This window comes from Alligator mississippiensis, chromosome 2, assembly GCF_030867095.1.
Source record: "Alligator mississippiensis isolate rAllMis1 chromosome 2, rAllMis1, whole genome shotgun sequence".
Classification (NCBI taxonomy): Eukaryota; Metazoa; Chordata; order Crocodylia; family Alligatoridae; genus Alligator; species Alligator mississippiensis.
The window spans coordinates 256,986,360-257,012,544 of NC_081825.1; the positions used below are offsets into that span (position 1 = coordinate 256,986,360).

General features: G+C 43.7%; 1 protein-coding gene across 5 annotated transcripts in view; it reads right to left on the reverse strand.

The window, feature by feature from the left end:
* RALGAPA1 (Ral GTPase activating protein catalytic subunit alpha 1) overlaps window positions 1-26,185 on the reverse strand; it is a 223,614-nt gene that overhangs the window by 110,445 nt on the left and 86,984 nt on the right. For all 5 annotated transcript variants that reach the window (XM_019488741.2, XM_019488740.2, XM_006258745.4 and 2 more), the window contains 8 exons: window positions 24,277-24,401; window positions 21,556-21,772; window positions 18,340-18,516; window positions 7,300-7,452; window positions 5,974-6,167; window positions 5,764-5,862; window positions 2,575-2,730; window positions 1,154-1,282 (listed from right to left, as the gene is read on the reverse strand). In XM_019488741.2, coding sequence (XP_019344286.1) covers window positions 1,154-1,282; window positions 2,575-2,730; window positions 5,764-5,862; window positions 5,974-6,167; window positions 7,300-7,452; window positions 18,340-18,516; window positions 21,556-21,772; window positions 24,277-24,401 — 1,250 coding nt within the window. The remainder of the gene's footprint in view (window positions 1-1,153; window positions 1,283-2,574; window positions 2,731-5,763; window positions 5,863-5,973; window positions 6,168-7,299; window positions 7,453-18,339; window positions 18,517-21,555; window positions 21,773-24,276; window positions 24,402-26,185) is intronic.

Consider the following 26,185-nt stretch of genomic DNA (forward strand, 5'->3'; position numbering starts at 1 on the left):
AAAATTTGCCTTAGCCCTCTCCCTTGGACCCTCCCAGTACCAGCACCACCTCTCTTTACAGTACCCGACCCAGCCTGCAGTCTGTGCTGCGCTGTGCCACCGTAGCAGCTGCTCTACTCCAGCTCAGCCTTCCCACTGATGAGGGGATGGGGATGGGAAAGAACCCAGGCATCCGGAAAACCCAGTCTTGTGGGTAAGAGGCAACCCAGATGGTTATACTTGATGGTCCAAGAGTCAGCATGAAGATGAAAACATCAGCTATCTTATAATATCTTCCATTTTTCACCCCATAATGGTTATTTCCTGAGACAATGTTTTTGTTAAGAACAGAAGTCTTAGGACCTGTAGTCTCCAACACACACCACTGATAGAGTTCTCTAAACTTTAACATTTTTCAAGAGAAAACAAACCTTGTTGGAGTTAAAATTAAATATTCTAAGGAGCAGAATACTTGACATAAGCTGCTGATTAGCACTGCTATATGAACAGATGTTCTGCTCAAAAGACTATTTAATTACCTTTAAAGAGCATTCTGTATAGTCACACTGTTATAATATTCAAAATATACTTCCTAAAATGGAGCATAATCACTAAATACGGAATGGCCGAAGTTTGACTTCCTAACAGTCCCAAAGCACACATTACAAAAAGTTAAACTGGCAGACAGAGAACAAGTAGAGGGGGGCTGGACCCAATGATCTTGTAAGGTCCCTTCCAGCCCCTAACAGCTATGAATCTATGAAAAACAGCCATACGAGTAACATACCAATAAAAAGGAATCCCTTTTTTCAAAAATATAGATTAGCTTTATAAAACTAAAAGCTTTGCTTACAGCTTTGAATATGAATGTAGTAAAGAATGACAAATTCCTTTATGTTTAGTGCCTCCCATTAAACCACTTTCATCATCGTTCCTGATATTTAGCATGCAAATATGGACACCACACACAAAAACAAATGTTTACATTCTTCCTATCGTGTTCTGTAGAGGATCTGTGTATCATTTTATCAAGCTGCTTTGCAATTTCAAAAATTACTAAGCACTACAGATAAAAATAATCCAACTGAAGAAAAATATTGTACAACACTGTTTCTATTAAAATTTCTCATAGTTCCATGCCATCAGAAATGACAGTGAACCGATGAACACTTACATTGAGAAGAGAAGAAGCTGCCACTCTACCAGCTGCTACAATGAAATCCATAATAAGCATGGTAGCACCAGGCAAACCAAGGGAAAAAAACTGAGGAGAACAGTGCTTGATGATTGTATTGACAATATCCTTGCAGGAAGAAAGGAGAAAAAACAGTCATCTATTAGGAGTTAAAAGTTTGATACAAAACTTCAATTTCTTTACAGGAGTTAAAAAAAAACAAAGTAACGGGACAAAACCCACCCCCTACATCTCCAAAGTTAATGATGTTGTTTTAAATTGCTCGCCCTTGGCAAACTCTAGCAAAACAAAAAGGCTAACTTTTAACATCCTGTTCCAAATGTTTCCATATCAATACTCTATATAAACTGTAAACTGAGGGAGCTTTACAGAACAACTCACCTTTGAATACATATCTTCCTACATCATACTGATCATACTGTATCTTAATACTCTATTAATACATAGCTTATGAAGGGTTAACTAATGATTTCAGAGTACAACAGATTGCTTTGTAACCATCTACTCAGCCAGTGGGTACCAACCTTTTTGGCAGGCATGACACAAATTAAGTTCTGTGTCCGCCCCAAGTGGCAGTCTGATTCTGATCTGCTGCTCTTCCTTCTGCGCCCTGCTATGATATTTCATCTTTGTCCTATTTGAGGCTATACTCATTGCTTCCTCCTCAATCCAGCAGGTGCCACACACAGAGGCTGCCAATGGCACCGGCTGGCCACCCTTGTACTACACTTTCTACCAATGTGTGAAATCCATCTGTAACAAGTACTATTGCCTATATTTTTACAGAAGAACAGCATCTTGGACAAACTTAATGTGCTGGGACCATCTACAGAATACAGTTGTAGAGGTGAATAATTAAATTCCCTGAGAAATCTGACAAATTCAAAAAATTAAATGAGCAATTATGACTAAACATATTTGTTATTTGTTTGCATCAAATAGAACACAAGAAGAAACATCTTTGCTTAAGACAATGTGAGGGACAATAATTTTATGGAAATTTATATATGAAGAATTATTTATTAATGCTTTCTTTTCACAGGATATCTTTTTCATCTTTCCTATCAATAAATCTTTTTATTGGACTGAAATTGTGTGTTATGAGATAGAGTTGTGGTCTACAAATTGGATGTGGAATTAAGAGCTGGGCAGGCCTAATCCCAACTCTGACAGAGGACTCCTACTACATCCCCAAGGTAAGTCACTATATCTTTCCATAAGGTTCTCAGTGTCTAAATTAGCAAAGTGAAACAGGACTAAAAGCTTGCTTCTTCCTTCTGTGCTTCACTTCAGTCTGCAAATGGATAATCTGTACAGATGAAAAAGAGGGCACATTTTCTGATCATTTCAGTTAAACTTCTTATTTATTGGAATTTCAGAAAAAAAATACCTAAAATTACCTGATCAACATGAAGAAGTCCACAATGCATTATATTGTAGAAATGAGTTAAAAAGTCCCGATTTGGAGAAACATCTTGTCTTCGCTTCATTGTCTTACAAATAAGTTTATAAGCATGTAGCTTGCCTTGTTTGTATTTATCAGTCAACATGGTTGCCTACAGTTTTAGAAAAATAATTATTAAACAAGAATTAGGGGTGCACTGACAAAGATTTTCTTGGCCGATACCGATGGCAGATTATTAACCAGCCATATAGGCAGATACCGATCTGATAGCTGATTTACAGGAATGCAGCTGGGCAGCTTGAAGAGCAGTGGCCAGCTGGTAAATCTGTGGGGGAGAAGGGGAGTGAGAAGGGAAGGGGCATGGTGGGGCAGTTCAAGGCCCCCCCCACAGTGAGAGAGGGAGTGGGGCAGGGGCTGGAACAGGACCAGATTTTGCCGTCAGGGCTGTGAATGCAATCCTGGGGCTGGGAGCAGGATGGAGCCACGGGTGATTCATCCAAGAGGCGTGAAGGAGTGGGGAGGGGGTGGTTCCCCGACACTATGCGCAACCCTGGAAGAGGTCTGGGGGCATGTGCCCACCCAGATTTGAGTGTTGGGCAGAGGCAAGCTGCCCACTGTGGGCTCAGGGCCAGGGTCTACACCAGCCTATTCCTGGCAGGGGGGCTGGACTCAGCTGTGCAAGGTGGGTGGCTATGGGGGCCTATGGGGAATTTTGGGGTGGCCATAGCCCCCCAAGCCCTCCCTAAACTCTCCCTTTGCTGCCTTTCCCTTGGGAGCCCTGCGCTAGCCACGCGTCTCCTGCCCCTCTCCTGAGGGAAAGGAAGAGCCGAGTGTCCTGAGCAGGGGCAGCACTAGGGGAGCTTGGGGGGCTATGGCCACCCAAAAATTCACCCATAGCGTCCCCTCTCAGCACTGTCACCCACTTCGCACAACTGAGCCCAGCCCCAGCCCAGCCTCCCAACCAGGAACAGTCTGGTGCAGCCCCTGGCCCCAAGCCCGCAGTAAGCAGCCCCACCTCCAGCCAGTGCACAAATCCAGGGAGACACACACCCCATGTGGATGCGTGCAGTGGCAGGGAGCTGCCCCACCTTCCCACACACCTGTGGCTCCATTCCACTCCTAGCCCTACGGTTGCATTCACTGACCTGGCTGAGCAGCACCTGCCCCAGCCACTGGCTGACTCCCGCCCTCACGGTAGGGACCTTGATTAACACCCCCCCTTTCCCTCTTCTATACCCCCTCCCATTCACAAGCTGGACGCTGCTCTCCATGCTGCCCAGCTGCATTCCTAGCTGTGTGCTTGCTGTGGCTGCGCACATGCACGTGGCATTTATCGGTGACATTTTTGGCTACACTGGCCAAAAAAAGCTAATGGTCAATAACATTAATTTTCTTTTTACTTCGTGCCAATATGGCACTGATACATCGGTGCACCTCTAACAAAAGGACACGCTAGGAAATCTGGCCATTGCACCAGATGACAAAGCCAACCTATTTAACAATTAGGCCCCAGGGGAGGCGCACCCAGGCCTAGGGTCAGTAAGGACCTAGTCAGGGAATTTTTGGAGGGACTGGACGCATTTAAATCAGCTAGTGCTGATGATCTCCATCCCAGAGTGCTGAGGAAATTAGCAGAGGTTATTGAGGGACCCCTGGCCTGGCTTTATGAGCACTCATGGTGCTCTGGCGTGGTGCCAGAGGACTGGAAAAGGGCCAATGTGGTTCCCATTTTCAAAAAAGGGAGGAAGGAGGACCAAGGAAACTATAGGCCAGTTAGTCTTACCTCGATCCTGGGTAAGCTTTTTGAGAGAATTATCCTGGCGCGTGTCCGCGAGGGGCCAGCAGGGAAGATTATGCTTAGGGGCAACCAACAAGGGTTCATTAGAGGCAGGTCCTGTCAGACCAACCTGGTGGCCTTCTATGACCAGGTCACAAAATCCTTAGATGCAGAGATAGCAGCAGACATAGTCTTTCTGGACTTTAGGAAGGCCTTCGACACTGTCTCTCACCCCATTCTCATTAAAAAACTAGGGGACTGTGGCGTTGACACCTACACAGTCAAATGGGTCACTAACTAGCTGGAGGGCCACACCCAGAGAGTGGTGGTGGACGGGTCATTTTCGACCTAGAGGGACGTGGGCAGTGGGGTTCCCCAGGGCTCGGTCCTTGGGCCTGCACTGTTCAACATCTTCATCAGCAACTTGGATTGGGGGTAAAAAGCACCCTGTTCAAATTCGCAGATGACACTAAGATGTGGGGGGAAGTGGGCACGCTAGAAGGGAGAAATTGGCTGTAATCGGACCTAGACAGGCTACAGGAGTGGGCGGATGAGAACAGGATGGGTTTCAACACTGACAAGTGCAGGGTACTGCAACTGGGGGGGAAGAACCAGCAGCATACCTACAGGCTGGGGAACTCCCTTCTCATCAGTGCAGAGGCAGAAAAGGATCTTGGAATCATTATTGATGCCAAAATGAACATGGGCCGACAGTGTGAGGACGCAGTCAGGAAGGCCAACCATACCTGGTCATGCATCCACAGATGCATCTCAAGCAGGTCCAAGGAGATGATCCTCCCCCTGACACTGGTCAGGCCGCAGTTGGAGTACTGCGTCCAGTCCTGGGCGCTGCACTTCAGGAGGGATGTGGACAACATGGAGAGGGTCCAGAGGAGGCTCACCTGCATGATCAGGGGGTAGCAGGCCAGGCCCTACATGGAGAGGCTAAGGGACCTGAACCTGCTCACCTTCTACAAGAAAAGGCTGAGGAGGGATCTAGTGGCTGTTTACAAACTAGTCAGGGCAACCAGCAGGCATTGGGAGAGTCCCTGTTCCCCCGAGCACTACCAGGAGTGACGAGAAATAATGGTCACAAGCTGGCAGAGGGTAGATTCAGGCTAGATATCAGGAGGCGCTACTTCACTGTCAGGGTGGCTAGGATCTGGAACCAACTTCCAAGTGAAGTGGTGCTGGCTCCTACCCTGGGGGTCTTTAAGAGGAGGCTAGATGAACACCTTGGCGGGGTCGTTTGACCCCAGTACTCTTTCCTGCCAAGGCAGGGGGTCGGACTTGATGATCTGCTCAGGTCCCTTCCAACCCTACCAACTATGAAACTGTGAAAAATGTATTAAGAACATTTACATTTGGTAACCACATGAACTTCTCCTTTACTGTTTTTGGATTTACCTTGAAAAGCCATGGAGTTAGAATTCTCAATGGTGGGATTAAAATTGGTGGAGATGGTGAAGTCAGATTATCGGTTGAAATACCAAGATTATCTCTTATCTGAAATTATTTAAAACAGAAATAAAGTGTGTAAGTGAAATTTACAAAAGATTTTGTTTTCATTCTGAACACACGCTCTGTCAAGCTGGATGGGAGGGAAGATTTTTATACCTTAGCCAGGTTCTGCCAGAGTTCACAGAGATAATCAAAAACTTGGGCATGAATCTCTGGGTCTGTAATGCTGTTGACATCTCCCAAAATTCCAAGCATTCGTCTCCACATTACAGTAGCAACATCTGCATGCCATCCTGTAAGCGTTCCGCCCGCCATCACACTGCAACATTCTGAAGGGAATTCACTAGTTTCTGTAATGGCAGAAAAACAAAGTAAGAACTACCTTCTATGATGAAAGAAGAGCTCTAATAGAATTTGCACATGTATACGTTTTCTTAAAACAAGCAAAAGTGAATAAGGCATTTAAACTAAGATATATTAATTTTGTTTACAAAGGTAGCTAATTTTATGGCATATTATATAAAAATCTTATCTGGTCATTACAAGCATTGGGTGTATTTACTTGGTAGATAGACTGGAGTGAAAGAAGCAAGTTGACTTAGATTTCCAAGTGTTCACCTCCCAAAATTGAGGCCAGATTTAAAAAAAAAAAAAAAAAAAAAAAAAAAAAAAAAAAAAAAAAGGAAAAAAGTCTCCATTCTAGAGCTTAATGATAACTCGGTCAGATGCTCTGTTCTTTTGAATATCTGCCTATATCTGGCATTAAACTGCTTGTATTTAGATTACATATTGAGAAACACAAGTCAAAATGTTCATATTTGTCTGGTTGTAGAAATAGAAAACGTCAGTAATTTACGTCTAAGGCCCATGAGATGGAATGTGGAAGAAGTAGGCAGCACTGTGCGTACAGATGATAGGATACTTTCTCTGTCTTCTGTATTTACAGCATGGTAGCAGAGGATATGCAATCAAAGCGGAAAGATGCATGGTATGTGGTATTTTATGTACAGCATCTTTATATTGCAAAGACAATGTTTATGAAAATGTAACTATGAATTTCTTCACTTTTAAATGTTTTATTAAAACAAATCACCCTCAGAATTAAATGTGTAACTAGCTAAATTGAGACTGTATAAAAAGGAGACAAATATTACAAAATGACAATATTGAAAAATGATGCTGCATTACTTATGTTTTAGTGATACTGCAGTTCTGAATTAGATTGCAATTGTGATTTTTAACATTAAAAGAACAATTAAAGGGATCCTTGATTGCTAATCCACTAAATCACTTGCAGTGGTATGCCAAAAACAGCATACCCTTCTAGATGGTACATTTGCAAAAGCAAATTGTTATGATTCCGCAAAGTTTTAAAATTTGTAGGTTATTGTAACAGCCTTAGACAAGACATTGAAAGGATATTATTATATTGCACTGGAAGGAAAGAAAGAACATTTTTAAATTTTCGGTTTCAGATACTGCCTAGGTCATCCGGCGTCTGTAAAACAGAGTGGTGGAGCTTTTCATCCAGCTGCAGATCCTTCTGTTCTATATGATCTGCATTCAGAGTGGCAGGAGAGGGTGTCTGTGATCGGGATCCAAGAGCAGACTGGATTGGAGAAGCGCTTTCAGAGCCTGTCAATGAAAATTTTAAAAGTTACAGTAAAAAGCCTTTTTTATTTTCCTGAAGTTTTGAAAAAATTTCTTAACACAAGATTAAAAGAAAACTGAGTTAATTTCATATAATATCTGGCCAAGAAAAAAGTGCAAGTAGATCTCCTTACCAACAGAGTTGTGGAAAAACATAACATCCTGTATAAAGACAGCCAAGGGATGAACAATTGCAACAGAATTACTTGGTCTCCACTACTTACAGGCCTAGGAATAGGAAGCAGATACCTATGAGGTATTATTATCATTCAACGTTGCCTCACAGGGGTCTGGCTGGAGATTAGGCCTGTGCCAAGTGGCAAGTATTCACTTAGAATTTGGAATCGGCCGATTCGGAGGACAGTGATTCGAATCGGAGATTTGAATCACTGTTCTGATTTGATTTGGCTGAATCAGATCCAAAAGATTTAGCTCTGCTTCAGAGATTCGGTCATAGACTAAACAGGCAGCTGACAGCTGCCTCCAGCTGGTAAGTCTTTTGGGGATGGGAGAGGGGGGAAGGAAGGTACGTGGAGAAGGGAGGGATTGAGGCTGGGGCTGAGACAAGCTGCCCAGTCAGGGCGGGGGGCATGTTATTTGTGGGGGAGGGGGGAGTGCAGGATGTGGGCACGGCAGCAAATCGGAGTGGGGGCTCTGCTCTGCTGCTGCTTGCCTCCTTCTGCCTGGAGCAAGCCCTGTTCTCAGTGCTGCCGCGTGCCCACATCCTGCACCCCTTCCCGCGCCGGCTGGCAAGTGGCAGCAGGGCAGAGTCTCCACTCCCAGCACTGACGTGGGCGCAGCAGTGCTGGGAGTGGGGGCTATACCCTGCTGCTGCTTGCCCCCTTCCTCCTGAAGCAAGCCATGCCTGCATCGCGCCCCTCTCCTGCCCCGACTGGGCCAGCAGCAGCAGGGCAGAGTCCCTGCTGCTGTGTCTGCATCAGCACTGGGAGCAGGGACTACGTGCTGCCGCCGCTTGCCAGCTGGCCCGGGGAGATGTGGAATGCAGGCACGGCAGAGCTGGGAGTGGGGGTTATGCCCTGCTGCTACTTACCCTCTTCTGCCTGGAGCGAGCTACACCTGCAACTCATCCCCCCACTCCACTGCATGGGCTGGGCAAGCAGCAGCAGGGCAGAGTCCCCGCTTCTGCTGTGCCCACATCAGCACTGGGAGCGGGGACTCTGTGCTGCCGCTACTTGCCAGCCAGCACAGAAGAGCACAGGGGGACAGGAGCAGCAGTGCTGGGAGTGGGAGCTATGCCCTGCTGTCACTTGCCCTCTTCTGCTTGAAGCAAGCTGTGCTCCCAGTCCACCACCCCTGCCATGGCTGGGCAAGCAGCAGCAGGACATAGCCCCTACTCCCAGTGCTGCTGTGCCCGCATTCCCTGCCTTCCTCCCCAAGTCCCGTGCATCCCACCCTGGCTGGCCAGCTTGTCCGAGCCCCAGCCCCAATCCCTCCCCACTCCCCCAACCCGAACCCCAACAGACTTACCAGCTGGAGGTAGCTGTGTCAGCTGCCTATTTAGTCTACGGCCGAATTTCAGAATTTTTTCCGAACCTATTTGGATGCTTCAAACAGATTCAGAGCTTTTAACTGGTCTCCCAATTCAATCTGGATTCAGATTTGGTCCCCAAATTGAGATGAATCTCCTCTGAATAGAATCAGCTACTGAAGCTTCACACAGCCCTACTGGAGACTCCAATAAGCGGCAGAGCTCAGGCAGGAAGGTTAAGGCAGCAGAGAACACAATCATTATCTGAACAGTAAGTGTGGTTAATAAGGAAGCTAGATTAAATTGCAAAGCTATAAAAACACAATCCCTTCTATCCTGTTTTAAGTGAAAAGCTTAACAGTCTTAAGTCTAGAGGTGCAAGCAATGTCTCTATGAAAGAGAGAAAGCAGCTGTATACAAAAGTGGACACCGAACAACAACCTGCATAGGAGCAGATAAATCATAAAGAAGTGACTTTTCTCTTTGCTGTACTGCCCTACAACACAAAACACTCTGGTTGGTAAAGGTAAAGAAATCATTGTTAGTGAGTGGATATTTTATTGCACCTCTTCTCAGACCTTCCAAAAACACCTGAGAAGCTGATAAGCTTCCATTCAAACTTAGGAAGCTAGTAAGTAAACTCTAGGACTTCTCCAAGGAACATCCACTCTTTCTATGTAAAGAAGTAGAAATGATTCATCTCTGGGAGAAGAGACAAAAGACATTACTGTAAATTTTAAGTACCATATTTAAAACATCTTTTTTAAAAAGAACCTGTTAATTTCTACCTTTTTCTTGTTCTTCAGCAGATAAAAATGGCTACTTAGAAGGGATGGAAAAGAAGGGTAGAATAATTGTGTAGAATTTAGTAAGCCATCAGCTTCTTTAGAGAAGAACTGAAAGAAACTCTATCATAGTTACTTCCATACCTTAAAGTACTACATATTTACTCTGTTCCAACATTAACACATTAGAGGCAGGTCCTGTCAGACCAACCTGGTGGCCTTCTATGACCAGGTGACAAAATCCCTGGATGCAGGTGTCGCGGTGGATATGGTCTTTCTGGACTTTAGGAAGGCCTTTGACATGGTCTCTCACCCCATTCTCATTAAAAAAACTAGGAGACTGTGGTGTTGATGCCTACAGAGTCAAATGGGTCACTAAGTGGCTGGAGGGTCGCACCCAGAGAGTGGTGGTGGACAGGTCTTATTCGACCTGGAGGGATGTAGGCAGTGATGTTCCCCAGGGCTCGGTCCTCGGGATTGCACTGTTCAACATCTTCATCAGTGACTTGGACAAAGGGGTAAAATGCAACATGTTCAAATTTGCAGATGACACTAAGATGTGGGAAGAAGGCACGCTAGAAGGAAGGAATAGATTGCAATCGGATCTGGACAGGCTACAGGTGTGGGCGGAAGAGAACAGGATGGGTTTCAACACTGACAAGTGCAGGGTACTGCACCCAGGGAGGAAGAACCAGCAGCAGACCAACATGCTGGGGAACTCCCTTATCGTCAGTGCAGAGGTAAAGAAGAATCTTGGAGTTATTATTGAGGCCAATATGAACATGGGCTGACAATGTGGGGATGTGGTCAAGAAGGCCAACCATACCTTGTCACGCATCCACAGATGCATCTCAAGCAGGTCCAAGGAGGTGATCCTCCCCCTCTATGCGACACTGGTCAGGCCGCAGCTGGAGTACTGAGTCCAGTTCTGAGCGCTGCACTTCAGGAGGGATGTGGACAGCATGGAGATGGTCCATAGGAAGGTCACCTGCATGATCAAGGGGCAGCAGGCCAGGCCCTACGAGGAGAGGCTAAGGGACCTGAACCTGTTCAGCCTCCACAAGAGAAGGCTGGGGGGGGAGGGGGGGGGAGGATCTACTGGCCATTTACAAACTAGTCAGGGGGGACCAGCAGGCATTGGGAGAGTCCCTGTTCCCCCAAGCACTACCAGGAGTGACTAGAAATAATGGTCACAAGCTGGCAGAGGATAGATTCAGGCTAGATATCAGGAGGCGCTACTTCACTGTCAGGGCAGCTAGGATCTGGAACCAACTTCCAAGCGAAGTGGTGCTGGCTCCTACCCTGGGGGTCTTTAAGAGGAGGCTGAATGAACACCTGGCCGGGGTCATTTGACCTCAGTACTCTTTCCTACCATGGCAGGGGGTCGGACTTGATAATCTGCTCAGGTCCCTGCCAACTATAAAACTATAAATAAAAACAAAAACAGGGGCTAATGACATTCCATTCATCCCCTGAAAAAAACCTAGTCATGCCAATATTCTGGTTTGAGCAACTAGACAGCAAAGACAAGAAAATAATGAAAATCACCCATCCTTGAAAAGTGGTACAACAAACAATCCAAGGAATGTGCTGCTGTAAATTTCTTAATGGGCAGCTCAGTTATCAGTTACAAGACTTACCAATAAGGGAACAACCAGAAGGAATAATCCAAAAGAATAATGGAAATGTCAACAGGTATTAAAAAAAAACAAGAGTAATTCAATTAAACCGTTTAAATTTACACACCGAAGAATGAAACAAAAGGTTTGTAAGCATGGAGGGATACTAAGTACAACCAGTCCTCAACTTACAATGTTTCAAGTTACAATGTTTCACACTTACAACATTTATAAATTGATGCCCTGTTTCAACTTGTTGACATCAGTTTCGACTTTACAACGCTTAATCCGATGTGATACCACGCCACCGAACAAGAGATTGACATATATCTTGATTTAAAAAAAACAAACCCTTCAGTTTGGTACCCCATGATCATGTCATAGAAAAACTGGCCAACTGCAGCCTCGGCTACATCACAGTCCACTGGCTGGGGAACTGGCTTTGAGGTCGGACCCAGAGAGTAGTAGTTGACGGAAGTCAATCATTGTGGTGCACCGTGACCAGTGGGGTCCCCCAAGGCTCCGTCCTTGGGCCTATACTCTTTAACATCTTCATTAAATGCGGACATTGGTATCAGAAGTGGACTGGCCAAGTTCACCGATGACACCAAACTTTGGGGTAAAGCATCCATACCTGAGGACAGGGTGGTGATCCAGGCCGACCTTGACAGGCTCAGAAAATGGGCGGACGATAACCTGATGGTGTTCAACACTGAAAAATGCAAGGTACTCCACCTTGGGAAGAAAAATCCGCAGCACGCTTAAAGGCTCGGCAGTGCTACGCTTGATAGCATCATGGCCAAAAGGGATTTGGGGGTAACAGATTCATAGATGTTAGGGTCGGAAGGGACCTCAATAGAACATCGAGTCCGACCCCCTGCATAGGCAGGAAAGAGTGCTGGGTCTAGATGACCCCAGCTAGATGGTTATCTAACCTCCTCTTGAAGACCCCCAGGGTAGGGGACAGCACCACCTCCCTTGGGAGCCCGTTCCAGACCTTGGCCACTCGAACTGTGAAGAAGTTCTTCCTAATGTCCAATCTAAATCTGCTCTCTGCTAGCTTGTGGCCATTATTTCTTGTAAGCCCCGGGGGCGCCTTGGTGAATAAATACTCACCAATTCCCTTCTGTGCCCCCATGATGAACTTATAGGCAGCCACAAGGTTGCCTCTCAACCTTCTCTTGCGGAGGCTGAAAAGGTCCAGTTTCTCTAGTCTCTCCTTGTAGGGCTTGGTCTGAAGGCCCTTAACCATATGAGTGGCCCTTCTCTGGACCCTTTCCAGGTTATCCACATCTCTCTTGAATTGCGGTGCCCAGAATTGCACGCAGTACTCCAACTGCGGTCTGACCAGCGACCGATAGAGGGGAAGTATCACCTCCTTGGACCTATTCGTCATGCATCTGCTGATGCACGATAAAGTGCCATTGGCTTTTCTGATGGCTTCGTCACACTGCCGACTCATGTTCATCTCAGAGTTCACTAGGACTCCAAGATCCCTTTCCACTTCCGTGCCACCCAGCAGGTCATTTCCTAGGCTGTAGGTGTGCTGGACATTTTTTCCTCCCTAGGTGCAGCACTTTGCATTTCTCCTTGTTGAACTGCATTCTGTTGTTTTCTGCCCACTTGTCCAACCTGTCCAGGTCTGCTTGCAGCTGTTCCCTGCCCTCTGGCATATCCACTTCTCCCCATAGCTTTGTGTCATCTGCAAACTTGGACAGAGTACACTTCACTCCCTCGTCCAAGTTGCTGATGAAGACACTAAAGAGTATCGGTCCAAGGACCGAGCCCTGCGGGACCCCACTGCCCACACCCTTCCAGGTCGAAGCCGACCCATCCACCACGACTCTCTGGGTGCGACCCTCCAGCCAATTCGCCACCCACCGGACTGTGCAGTCATCCACATCACAGCCTCTTAACTTGTTCACCAGTATGGGGGGGGATACCGTATCGAAGGCCTTCCTGAAGTTTAAGTATACGACATCCACCCCTCCTTCTGTGTCCAGGCATTTTGTAACCTGGTCATAAAAGAAGACTAGATTGGTCAGGCACGATCTGCCTGCCACGAACCCGTGCTGGTTTCCCCTCAGCATAATTTGTCCTGCTGGGCTCTTGCATACGTGAGCCTTGATAATTTTTTCAAAGACTTTGCCAAGGATGGAGGTGAGACTGACTGGCCTATAGTTGCCCAGGTCCTCCTTCCTCCCCTTCTTGAAAATGGGGACCACATTGGCCCTTTTCCAGTCCTCCGGGACTTGGCCTGCGCGCCACGAGCATTCAAATATTCCCGCCAGTGGCTCGCAATGATGTCGGCCAGTGCCTTCAGCACCCTCGGATGGAGCTCATCCGGGCCTGCCGACTTAAAGGCATCCAGTTCTTCCAAGTGATTCTGCACCATCTCAGGGTCTACGCATGGAAGTCTGGCGCCTTGCTGCTGCCTCTCTACAACCCCAGTGAGAGACTTGTCGCGCCCCTCGCTTAGGAACACTGAGGCAAAGAACTCATTGAGGAGTTCAGCCTTGTCCCCCCTGTCTGTCACCAATTGTTTCTGCCCATTTAGCAGGGGTCCTATTCCTCCCTGGGCCTTCCTTTTACTCCCTATATATCTAAAAAATAATTTCTTGTTGTCCTTTACTTGGGATGCCATCCTCAGCTCCATGGTAGCTTTGGCCCGTCTAACTGCCTCCCTACAAGCACAAGCAGAGGAGGTATATTCGTCTTTGGTGATCTCTCCCTGTTTCCACTTTTTATGTGCTCCCCTTTTGGCCCTTAGGCTGCCCTGGATTTCTGCGGTCAGCCAGGGAAGCCTCCTGGCCCATTTCCCTCTTTTACCCTGCATGGGGATCATCTCCCTTTGTGCCCGAAGGATCGTTTCCTTAAGGCACAGCCACCCTTCTTGGGCTCCCATCATTTCAAAACTCCTACTCTGCAGTGCGTCCTTGACTAATTGCGTGAGTTCACTTAAATCAGCTTTCCTAAAGTCTAGTACTTTCACCCTACTAGTTACCTTACCCACTCGACGTCTTATGGTGAATTCTATTATTAGGTGATCACTGTCCCCCAGATGGCTACCGATCTGTAGGTCCCCTACCATGTCATACCCCGTTGCCAATACCAGATCCAGTATGGCATTCCCCCTAGTGGGACCATGTACCTCCTGTGTCAGGTGGAGGTCTTGTACACAGGTTAGAAACCTGCGTGAGCGGTGGGACCTTGCCGTCTGTGTCTCCCAGCAGATGTCTGGGTAGTTTAGGTCCCCCATGACTACCGCCTCTTTAGCTTTTATGGTCTCTGTGAGCTGCCTCAGGAGCCCCCCATCTATTTCTTCCCCTTGATGTGGGGGTCTGTAGCAGACCCCTACCACCAAATCCCTTTCTCCTTGCCCCCATGTAGCCTAATCCACAATCCTTCTACTTCCTCATCCTTGGATTCCGTTTTGATGAGGGTTGACGTATATTGCTCATTGACATAGAGCGCAACCCTTCCCCCTTTTTTCCCCACCCTGTCCTTTCTGTACAATCTATAACCCTCAATATGTACCACCCAGTCATGATTGACCACAAGATGAATATGAGCCACCAAAGCAATGTTGTAGCTGGTAAAGTGAGCAAAACTCTGGCTTGCATCCATAGATGCTTCTCAAGCAAATCCCATGATGTCATCCTCCTGCTGTACTCGGCCTTGGTGAGGCTGTAGCTGGAGCACTGCATCCATTTCTGGGCTCCACAATTTAAAAAGGATGTGGAGAAGCTTGAGAGTCCAGAGGAGAGCCACGTGCATGATCAGAGGGCAGGAGAACAGGCCTTATGATGAGAGGCTGAGAGCTATGGGACTCTTCAGACTGGAAAAGCACAGGCTCAAGGGAGACCTGTTGGCTGCCTATAAGTATATAAGGGGTGTACATCAGGATCTCGGGGAAAGCCTGTTCACTAGAGCACCCCAAGGGATGACAAGGTCAAATGTTCACAAACTCCTCCAAGACTGTTTCAGGCTGGACATAAGAACTTCTTTACTGTCTGAGCCCCCAAGGCCTGGAACAGACTGCCACCAGAGGTGATGCAAGCACCTACTCAGGACTCCTTTAAGAGACATTTGGATGTTTATCTTGCTGGGATCTTTTGACCCTAGCTGATTTCCTGCCCCTGGGGCAGGGGGCTAGACTCAATGATCTTCTGAGATCCCTTCCAGCTCTAATGTCTATGAAATCTATGAAGTTTGCTGTGTCACCAACTCCCTGGAGAACATCTGTCCAAACTTCCTTGGACACTTTCTTTAAGAAAGTAGACAAAACTCAAGAAAAACCTGCAGCCAAGACTCCTGAGAAGACTCCAGTCAAGAACACTTCAAAAAGTCCAACCAAGAGCCCTTTAAAAAGTCCAGCAAAGTCACCTCAAAGAAGTCCTTCCAAATCATTATGATTGCTATTCACAATATAAATACATTAATGTAGCTATATTATTCATTTATAATTGATCAAGTACAAAATTCTGGGGTATTTTTGGTGAAAATAAGGTATCAGGCCTTGGGTTAGGAACCAGTCCCCATTTATAACATTGTTTCTCATGAGAAAATTGATTCCGAGTTGCAATGTTTTGACTGAAGACGTGGTTTTCAGGAACCAATTGTGTTGCAAGTCCGAGGACTGCCTGCACAAAGATGGCCTGGAAGGTAGCACCAAGCTTGTCTGAATGGAAAGGCACCTTCAGAAGGGGAGACAGACAGTTAGGGTATGTCACTTAATTTGCCAGAAGTAGAGATGCCTTCAACGTGTTAAAAAATGTAGAAGAGTTTTATTTATTATGGGGATTCTGCAGTATAGGATACAGATGTGCGCTCTCTCAGATGAAGTTAGCATGTGATTGATCTCAGAGTCAAGAAAGGCACAACAACACATAGGAAACAAGGAATACAGAACTGGCTGTGGAAGCCACAGATTCTGTCCCAATAAATCTGACAGATGCTCTCTCAAGAAGCTTCTTGGTGATGATTTTCTCTTATAAAAGGGAACCAACACACTTTTGATTAATGGCTTAGTTCAGGGGTTTCCAACTTCAATTGGTTCATAAACCACTTTCTTAAAAAATTGTTATGAAGTAGTGAAGTTATGAAGTAAATATAAAGCTCATGTACCACTAGTGGGGACCTCCTGGTCTAGTTTTCCAGAGCTTGATGTTTGCCATATGTCACAGCGGGGTCCTATAGGAGGGCCGTGATCTCCTTAAGGCCCCCTTTCTCCGTGCCAAGTCGGCCCAAGGGCACCCTCTAATTCTCGCCCGCCACATCTTTGATGTTCCAAAGTATGTTAGGGAGGCTGCCTTACGTCTCCTTGGACACGGTTACTTCTGGCTCCATGAACTCCCGGACTCTTCGTGGGTCCCGCTCTACAATGGGTGCTTCAAGGGCACCCTTATGGGCTATGCGTGGCTCCAACCACCCCTTATACCACGCCCCAAGCCTCGCAGTTGGAATGGACGTTGGTCTGTCAAATACACTCGCCCTCTCTGTACTGTTGCCCTCTCTCTAGGGCTTTCTCAGCACTGCTGCCCTCTCTTTGGGCCTTCTCTGTACTGCTGCCCTCTTCTCTAGGGCCTTCTCTATACTGCTGCCCCCTCCTGGGGCTCTCCGTGGCCACGCTGGGCCTTCTCAGTAATACCGCCCCTTCTCTGGGGCTCTCTGTGGCCCCACTGGGCCTTCTCAGGAATGCCGCCCGTCTCTCAGGCCTTCTTGGTAAAGCTGCCCTGCCTCTCGGGCCTACCGCACTGCTGCCCCCTTTCTCCGGGGCTCACTGCACTGCTGTCCCCTTCTCTGGGGTTCACCACAGTGCTACGGCCTTCCTCGCAGGGACCTTCCGCAGTGCTATGCCCTTCCTCAGGTGCTCGCCACACCCACACTGGGGCTTCTCAACCGCCCCTCTCTGGGGCTGGGGTCTATGCACCCTGTATGCCGCGCCCTTACTGGCGCTGGGGCCCCCATGCTGCTGTGGGTCCCCTATGAGGCCTCCTCCAACCCCTAATAGCCTCACCCAAACCACCGGTGTAATAAATAACAACAAAGCAAAACACAAGCCTCTTGGCTACAACTTAAACATAAGCTACCTGGCTATAACAACATTGCTCCCACGTCCCAGAGCTGCCATCCTTTACTTGGCTTGAGAAGTACCTGTGGTTCTTGCATCTTAGCTCCAGGAGCTCCTCTCTATCTGGCTGCTGGCAGGTAACTTCTCTGGCCTCAGCTCCTGGGCTTTATAAGAGCCAGGCTCTGCCTCCTCCAGTCAGCTGACCTCCTGGTTGCCCTGGGAACCCACAATTGGGCTCCTTATTCCCTGCTAGGGCTCTTTCCCTGGCAGTTTCCCCTCTCTAGGAGCAGGGCACCTCACTGCTCTGCGACACCATACAAAAAGAGAAGGGGGAAAAAAGAAATGCAACACCAAGACATGCAAGTGAAAACTCCATGTATGTAGCACAAAATTTAACATCTTGCATATCAAAAGCTTCCAGCTCCACCAGATACCACAGGGACAGAACTTAAGAGGTCTTAAAAGTACCCCAAGAAGTCTCTGTACACTCATTTTAAAGAGTACTGTGCATTACAGAACTTTAAGGAGATTCTTATGCTAAAAGAATAAATTATTTCTTACAAAGCTACATATCAGCAAGATCTAGCATATTACGTGGTCTCAGATTTCCACATTATTCTGCAAGTTTCCTCCCAAAGAAGACTGAAAATACACAAAGTTCTATGTTAGTATTTGATGGTTATGGTATGGAAGAGTAAATCAACAGAAAGTTTTCTATTTGAGTTATTTCACTCATTGGTTTTCTTAAATACTGGGCTTAGCAGGATACCTGAGATCTAAACATCACCCTATACAAATACAAATATATATATATATTAATTGTAAAAGTTGCAACCTATATTTTTCAGCCTGGGTAGGACAAGGTACAAAATTAAAAAAACAAATTCATTTTTACAACTACTTTACCAGTGATAGTTGCAGCTTCAGCAGACAATGGTTGCTGGTTAAGACTACTTGTTTCAGAATCTATGTGGAGTGTAGTTAAACTAGCCACTTCTTGTTCCTCAGCACTTTGCTGGTGTCCTGAAATTGCATCAATCTCAGTGGAAGCTGGTGTCCCAGCATCAGTACCAAAGCTGAAATCTACAGTGAGGAAAAAGCTATGTTAATTGACCCATTGTTGATAAAATACAATCTTAAAAAATATTCCTAATCAAGCATAAAAACTAAAGACATTTCCAAAAATTTCATATAAAGAAGCTCCATATGGACATCCCTTATGTTAACAATACACAGCTCCAGAAAATTATTCCAAAATATTAAAGTAGAAAACTATTTCCTATTCCAAATACTTCTCTATTTTCAGCCAAAAACTGAGTTATGTGAAACACTGCTACTGCTCAGTTGGCAAGGTTATAATTACATAAGAATGAAATAAAATTCATATAGATTCTTCCAAACAATGAAATGCCTAGAAGACAAATCTCTAAGTTATTCATTTAAAACGTTAATAGTAATTGAGAATATGACAGCAGGTTACAGTTTCCTGCAAACAGAAACGAAGCACTATTTTGTTTACTTGGTTTTAGATTTAGCATTTTTGACATCATGGCTGCTTACAGATATGGAAACCCCGCCTCAGTGCTTTAAGCTTGATGAGTCCTTGTGCCAAGCGCAGCACACACCCAGAAGAGACGTTGCGTTAGTTTGACCTGGCTCTCTCAACATCTGTACAGACTGTTTGCTTCAGCGGGGATTTTTGGTGCTTTTATCTAATAGGTGATTGAAACAGCTTTAAATAAAAGTGTCAAAAAGCCCCAGTGAAGCATGAAATCTATACAGATGCTGGGGAGTCAGGCTGAAATAATGGAATGTGTTTTCCAGGAAAGTGCAGGGGTTTGTTTTATTTTTTCCCCCCCACTTCCTCCAGCAGCCCATAATGCTAAAGATAAAATGCACGATCTAACAAGTTTAGATAACATAACTTTTAACTAACTTGTAAAAAGTGACTAATTTTTTTTTCCCATAGAGAAGCAAGAGTTTTTACTTCTCCTTTTGCAATTCTTCAGCCCCAGGCAGATGTTAATTTATACATACAACTGGAATCTAACACATTTTATCCAGTTCCCAAAAACTGTGTGCTTGGGAAGATGTACGTGGTGCAATGTTTGGTGTTTGGGATAAAAATCTTGTCAGACCCCAACCATGACTGCCTGTAATGGAGGGCTATACCACATAATTTTCCACTTGCTGGTGCACAAGGAGCTGATCAGCTCCATACATATTTAAAGAAATGCTCTGAAACATTAAATGTGGTTGAGTTACCATCTTATCATGCCATAAATTGGCCTAAGTTGTGACATGTTACAACCTAGTGTGGAATTACCATATTTACTTGAATATAAGATGACTCTGAATATAAGACAATGCCCCATAATTAGATTCCATATATGGAAAATGTATGAATTTGTTAATTTTTCAGGTATAGAATCTAATTACTGGAGGTTTGCCAAAAGGCTCATGATTTACCATATAGTTCTTTGGACCGGGCCCCATAAGAGTCAACAGCATTTCAAGTCATGGTGACCCCACGGCTCAGACTTGCTCAGTATTATGTGTATTCCGGATACCCCCTACAAAGGATCCATGTGCTAATTTGCCCCTCACTCACGACTGGGACTGGGAGTTCTTGCTGCAAGTCCTGGGATCCTCCAAAAATTATATGCAGATGAGGCACAGGGAAACTTGGTCTGGTTCCATCTCATGTAGGGTAGAGCCATACTAACATATTCAACAGGCTGAGAGAGGGGGTGACAGACAGATTCTGGGTAAACAGTTTGGGGCCCTGTTTTATGATGTTTACCAGACATTTAAGGCTGATGAAGGAACAAGGATCAATGGAAATGGGGAAGACAGGCATAACTTAGCTGTGGGAGCAAAGAGGAACTAAAAATGTATTCAGTGCAGTGGCTCACCATGACTTGGAAAAGAGTTGGTGCTGAGGGGAAATACCATGACTACTATGGTGGTTTTTCTACTGGCAGGGGAAAACCATTTTCTTGGCAGGGGGTAGTACCTTGACTGAGGTACGGCATAGTTAGTCTCCCACTTTCACTTCCAGTGGGAAGATCTTGGCTATACACTAACTTTATGGAAATAGGAGATTCCTCCCTAGCTTGCTCCTATGGCTATATGGCCTCTGGGCTTGGGCCTGAACATAAGATGCCTGCCAAAGTATTTGGAAGCATCTGAAGCCCCAGGCTGGGGTGGAGGATGCTTGCCAGTAGTACGGCTACATATGGCTCTTGAATGACTCATGGATTTGGAATTGGTTTGGCTGATTTGACTTGGCACACAAAATCTTTTTTTTTTTTTTTTAAAGGAAAAAAAAGTAGATTCCCATCAGTATATTTGCCCAATATGGGCCATGTGTTTTATAGTCATGCTCAGTGTTGGCTGCATTTAATCAACTTCATAGTTGGTTACCATTACTGAGCACATGCTGCTTTTAGCAGCAGTTTAGTGATACATCATGTATTTAAGGAGGTTTCCTTGAACGCGAATGAATGCAGGATGAGGAGCTTTTTTCCCCAGTGCTGTTAGAGTCTCGAAAATCATAATTTTTCACTGACAGCACAGCCTCTTTAGATCAGAAAGAATGGGAATAAACATGAATTAAAAGTATTCATTTTACACACGTGTGCGTGCGGTAATAAAATAGTTATGATGAAGCAGACTATTTTACCTTATCTGTATCGACAAAGCCAAAGACTATTATACATAAAAGATTTCACTCGCTCATTTTTAAAATGTTTCAAGCAACTTTAAAGAATTTGAAAGTAAATGCATGAATCTTTCAGTTAACATTTTGAGACTTAACAGGAAAGACATTCCTCAGGGCAAGGGCTGCATCTTTCTAAGTGTTTTTCCATTAAATACACTGCTCACTGGGGCCCCAAATCCTGCTTTGTGCTCCACTGAATTAAAAAGTCAGAAGACTACTGATAATTAGATTACATTTCTCAAGAACTATATAACTTCACTGATTAACTTATCAATGACATTAGCTGGATATTTATATAAAATCCTCTTCAGAAGCTTCTGAATATAACCTATTTTTCAAAAAGTAAAGTTAAAAAAAAAAATCTAAAAACATAGTTACTTTTGGAAAAATATACTTACTTTCAAATTTGCGGCCATCGTACTGGAAAGCGCTGAATGAGTCAGAATGGCTATCTGAACTGATAAGATCACTGCTTCCTGCACTAGCAGGAGATGTCCATTCAGAAGGAACACCTGGATCATCTATAGGACGCATTTGGTTTTGCTTGTTCAATATGTCAGGAAGATCTTTTGGAACTTCTAGGCTGCCAGGACTGCTACCTCTTCTTGTCACATTCTAGAAACCAGATTATTTTACATTCTGACAAGGTTTCATAACAGTTATTGCATATTTATAAATGCCAATATACAGGAAACAGATCACAAAGAACCAAATTTATAATGTTAGCAGATTAGGATCCATTTAAATTGTAAAGTTTTTGTTGTTTATAAAAAGCTATTTTTTTTTAATATTCAAATTACAATGTTTTGGCTAAGTTTCATCTCCTTATTTGAGCATATAATATGTTTTGAAAGACTGGGCCTGAAATATACAGACTGAAACATGCATTTCCTAAAATGAAAGACAGAAGGTTCAATTTCAAGATTTTCAGGTTCCCTCCAAAACATTAAACAAAATGACCTCAACTTCCAGCAGATATTGGTGGGAAAGGAAAATAAGTTTAAGAATAAGTCTAACAATTTTTAACCTGTAACTTTCAAACCTAAAAGAAACATCTCAGAATGGACTACCACAAGGTGTAATGAAACCTACAATCTTGCTTTCCTAACAAAAAAAATTAATAAAGTGGGTTTTTTTGCTGGTCTCTCTCAATTACTCTATTTACGCGTTACATTTATATCACAATTAATATGTTAATAATGGCATAATTAGGAAGGGTGCTTCATGTGCTCCTGATTTAAGGTGTCATAAAATGTGGAATGAGCCATAAAAATGTTCCACATATAATGTAGAATATTTTTATGGCTTGTCTGTATAGTGCCTTAAATTTAACGTATGGCTGGTGGCGGACAATCAGTTGATTGTTGGCCGGGCTGGAGGATAGATTGGGGGGGGGGGGGGAGGTGCAAGGAGCCGAATGGGGGCACTTTAAACCCTGTGCTGGGTAACAGAGGCTCTCAAGCTAGGGTGGGAGGGCAGGGAAGAGGCAGGCTTGCCCAGTGCAGGGAAGCAGATGTTCCCAGTGGAAGGGAACCTTTGGCTTCCCCTGCCATGGACTTTAAACTCCAAAATCGAGCAGCTCTGGCCAGCTGGGTCTAGGATTGCACCTGGGTCTGGAACCAGCCCCAGTGTGGGCACCTGATCCAATTGACAAACAGCTGATTGTGAGCCATCAGAAACTGTACCAGGATGGTTCCAGACCCTAGTGTGGTTCCCCCAGCTAAGCTGACAATGAACTGATTGTCAGGAACCCAGCTTTCAACTTGAGGGAGCAGCAGGAACCCAGGATTCCCCCTGCATTGGCAAGTGTGGCATGACTGGGATCTGATACCCGATTCCAAAACTGTATGTCCTGCCATGAACGTGCAACATGGCAGGAAACGCGACTATTGGGATTGCAGATCAGATCCCATTGTGTCTTTACACAAACATCTGTGAGCATCCGATATTGCTATTTACAAGCCAAGATTGTTTGGTTGAAGTTGCTGAACAGCTATATCTGACAAAGCTGTTTTCTGCAACAGCTTGCATTTTCTAGAAATTAATGCTAAGTGACTAACGACGATGGTAAAAGGATTTCTTTGTTTGTTTACATTGGATCCAATCTCATCTTTGTCCTTTTACTACTACTATTAGCTCTTAATTAGAGCTTTAAACTGGATCAGTTTCATGGGTAATTTGCACATATTGCTGGGCCAGCTGCGTTTGCAAAGTATATAATGTATCAATAATTAAATGGGAAAGACATGGGATGCGTTCAGAAAAGAGAAAAAGAACAAGCACTTCAGACACTTAATGCACATCTCTAGCCACCAATCATTAATCAAATTCAGCTGATAATGGGAAAGGGACCTCCTCTTCTACCTCTTATTGGCAAGAACTAAATTATTCTTTCCAAACTTTGCATGTGAACATTTTTTAAAATGACATTTGATGTGTCCAGCATTTTGGAAAATAATTTATTAACAGACAAAAAGTGAAAAACTTTGAAATAATAACTATAATCTGTTTTCTACCATTTCTTTGTTCAAAACAAAGGAATGTAATAAAACAGTAACTTTTCCTATCCCTATCACTGCCAGTTAACATGCATCTTTTCTGATCACCTGCCTGTTCTCATATGCTTCTACTGATAACCCAATTCAATTTTCTTTACTCAAGGCTGCTTTCATGGTTATGAATGAAATTGTTTCAAATAACATGACATTATTGAACAAATGTTACAAGAGAGATTGAAAAGGGCTGGGTCCACATGAGAAAGCTATTCAATAAAAATATCTTGACATACAGAAGAAGAGAAATGGAGGCCAAGTGCATGACAGTTTGAAGAGCAATATACAATACCATATTGTGCAGTAAATATACATACAAAGCTCTGATCCTACAAACAGTTACATACAGAAATTAATCCAAGTGAACATATTAAGACTTCATTTGCCAAAGTTACTGTTTGCAGTATCAGGGTCTTAATTAAAATGAAATATTTTAGCATATAAATCTACAGATTTATGATTTAATATGTGCTTGCCCATGATTCTTAATATCTAGAATAAAGTGTCTTCATACGCTGAAAAATAGTTTTACTTCTAAATTTGTGAAAGAAAGTTGCAAAATCTTACCAATGCACTACCACTGCGGAGTCTCTCAGCTATAAATTCATCCATAAGGTCAGGAACATTTGTATTGCTACTGCCAATATCGCTACCAACAGGGTGTGGCTTTTGACTCAAGTCGTCTCTATTAACTAAAAGCAAATGAATAACTATATATAGTAAAGGATACCCAACACCACATTAAAAACACACAACAACAAAATCAACTTAACGAGCTTCATTTAAAAAAAAAAAAATACTTGCAATACATGCATTTCCCACCTCTTAAATAGATTAATTTTAAGAATTAGTAAATCCTCCTTTTTACCTACTAAGCAGGTGTTAGTTAATTTCCAGAATAACCTTTAAATAGCAAGAAAGCTTACAGATGAGCATTACTTAAAGTTGTTAATGCTTGCTTTAAGGATATAGCATACATCCTTCTTCCACATTACAAAAAGAAAAAGCAAAATCCTAAGAATGTTTCTGTAGTTCCTACAGAAACACCTTTGCCACTGTATTCTTAATGAGGAACAAGATAGCTGAAAAAGGAACTAAAATACTGGATTCTAAAGTTGAAGTTAAAGATATAGTTCAATGTGGCCCTGTATAGTCAGTACACTCACAAATAAAATCTTGTGCAATAAAAAAATAGATGGTACAATATGGAATCAAAACTCAAAAAACTCTTTATATGGCCAGTGATTAATGAAATGCTCTTGTTTGTTTGTTTTCTGCAGTCTGTATGATCACATTATTTTTAATTATATTATCAATAACTGTAGGATTTTAGCCTGCAAGTTGCAAATTGTTCCAGCTCATACACTTCATAAGAATTATCCTTCAATATTATCTCTCAGTAGCTTAATATGTAACTAATTATACTAATAATATTTTATTAAATATAAACTTATTTTAAATAATAGTGATGTTTTGAAATAATTCCCATCTAAGAACTGCTAGAAAACCTATCTGAGTTTTATTTTAAAAAAATGGACAAATTTGTTAAAATGAACTCATAAGAAAATGTTCTCTTTTCTTTTTTGGGGGGATATATTATGGTACCATTGAATTACTGCTCAGAATGTTGGTGTGCTGTGTTTACAAAGACTGCCCTCAGGTGGCATTAACATCTCAATGCAGGATGCATTTTAGAACATTCTGTTAAACATGCTCGCATAACAAATGCAAGAAAGGCAAACCTACCTTACTGCTGAAAGTTAATGTATTGTTCATTTAGGGTTATTTAAGATGTGAATGAAAATGATGGATATTAGAGCAACAGCCTTTTTCTTTTTGATCAGTCCACAGAGATCCCATAATTAGCACAAGGAAAGCTATCATAGGATCTTTATGCACATTTAAGTTCCCAGGAAGAAAGAAAGCAATGAAAAATGTTGCCAAGAAGTAACTGTATCCACTTCAACAAATGCACATAGAAAGGCTCAAAGCACATTTTGAAAATGGTTCAAAGAAACAAAAAAAGACTAAATCCACTTTGGATTGTCACAATGAAACGTAATATGGACTTTCTGTTCCAATTTTTTTCTTCTTTTTACTTAGCATTAGTTATAAAATAACTGCTTAAAAGCCAAATAAAAAATTCCAACTCCCATTTGGAGTCTTTTTTGAGGAGGAGGAGGAAGAACACATACTAAATGAACCAACAATTAAATTAATTCAACCTAACTGGTTGATAGTCAAACTTTTGCCAAACTAAGTACTAGGACTTTCTATTCTACTGTAAAATATATATGCCAACCATTCAACAGGCTGAATTTCAAGACCCTTTAGGATGTTAAAATATGATCCCTTGGTAGGTCATTTGTTGTCTCTTCCTCTCCCCTGACTTGTTCTTCAGCAGCAAAGAGGTTCAACTCAATATCTTTAAAAGGAAAATTAGTAATTTAAAATGTATAAAAATAACTTATGCTGG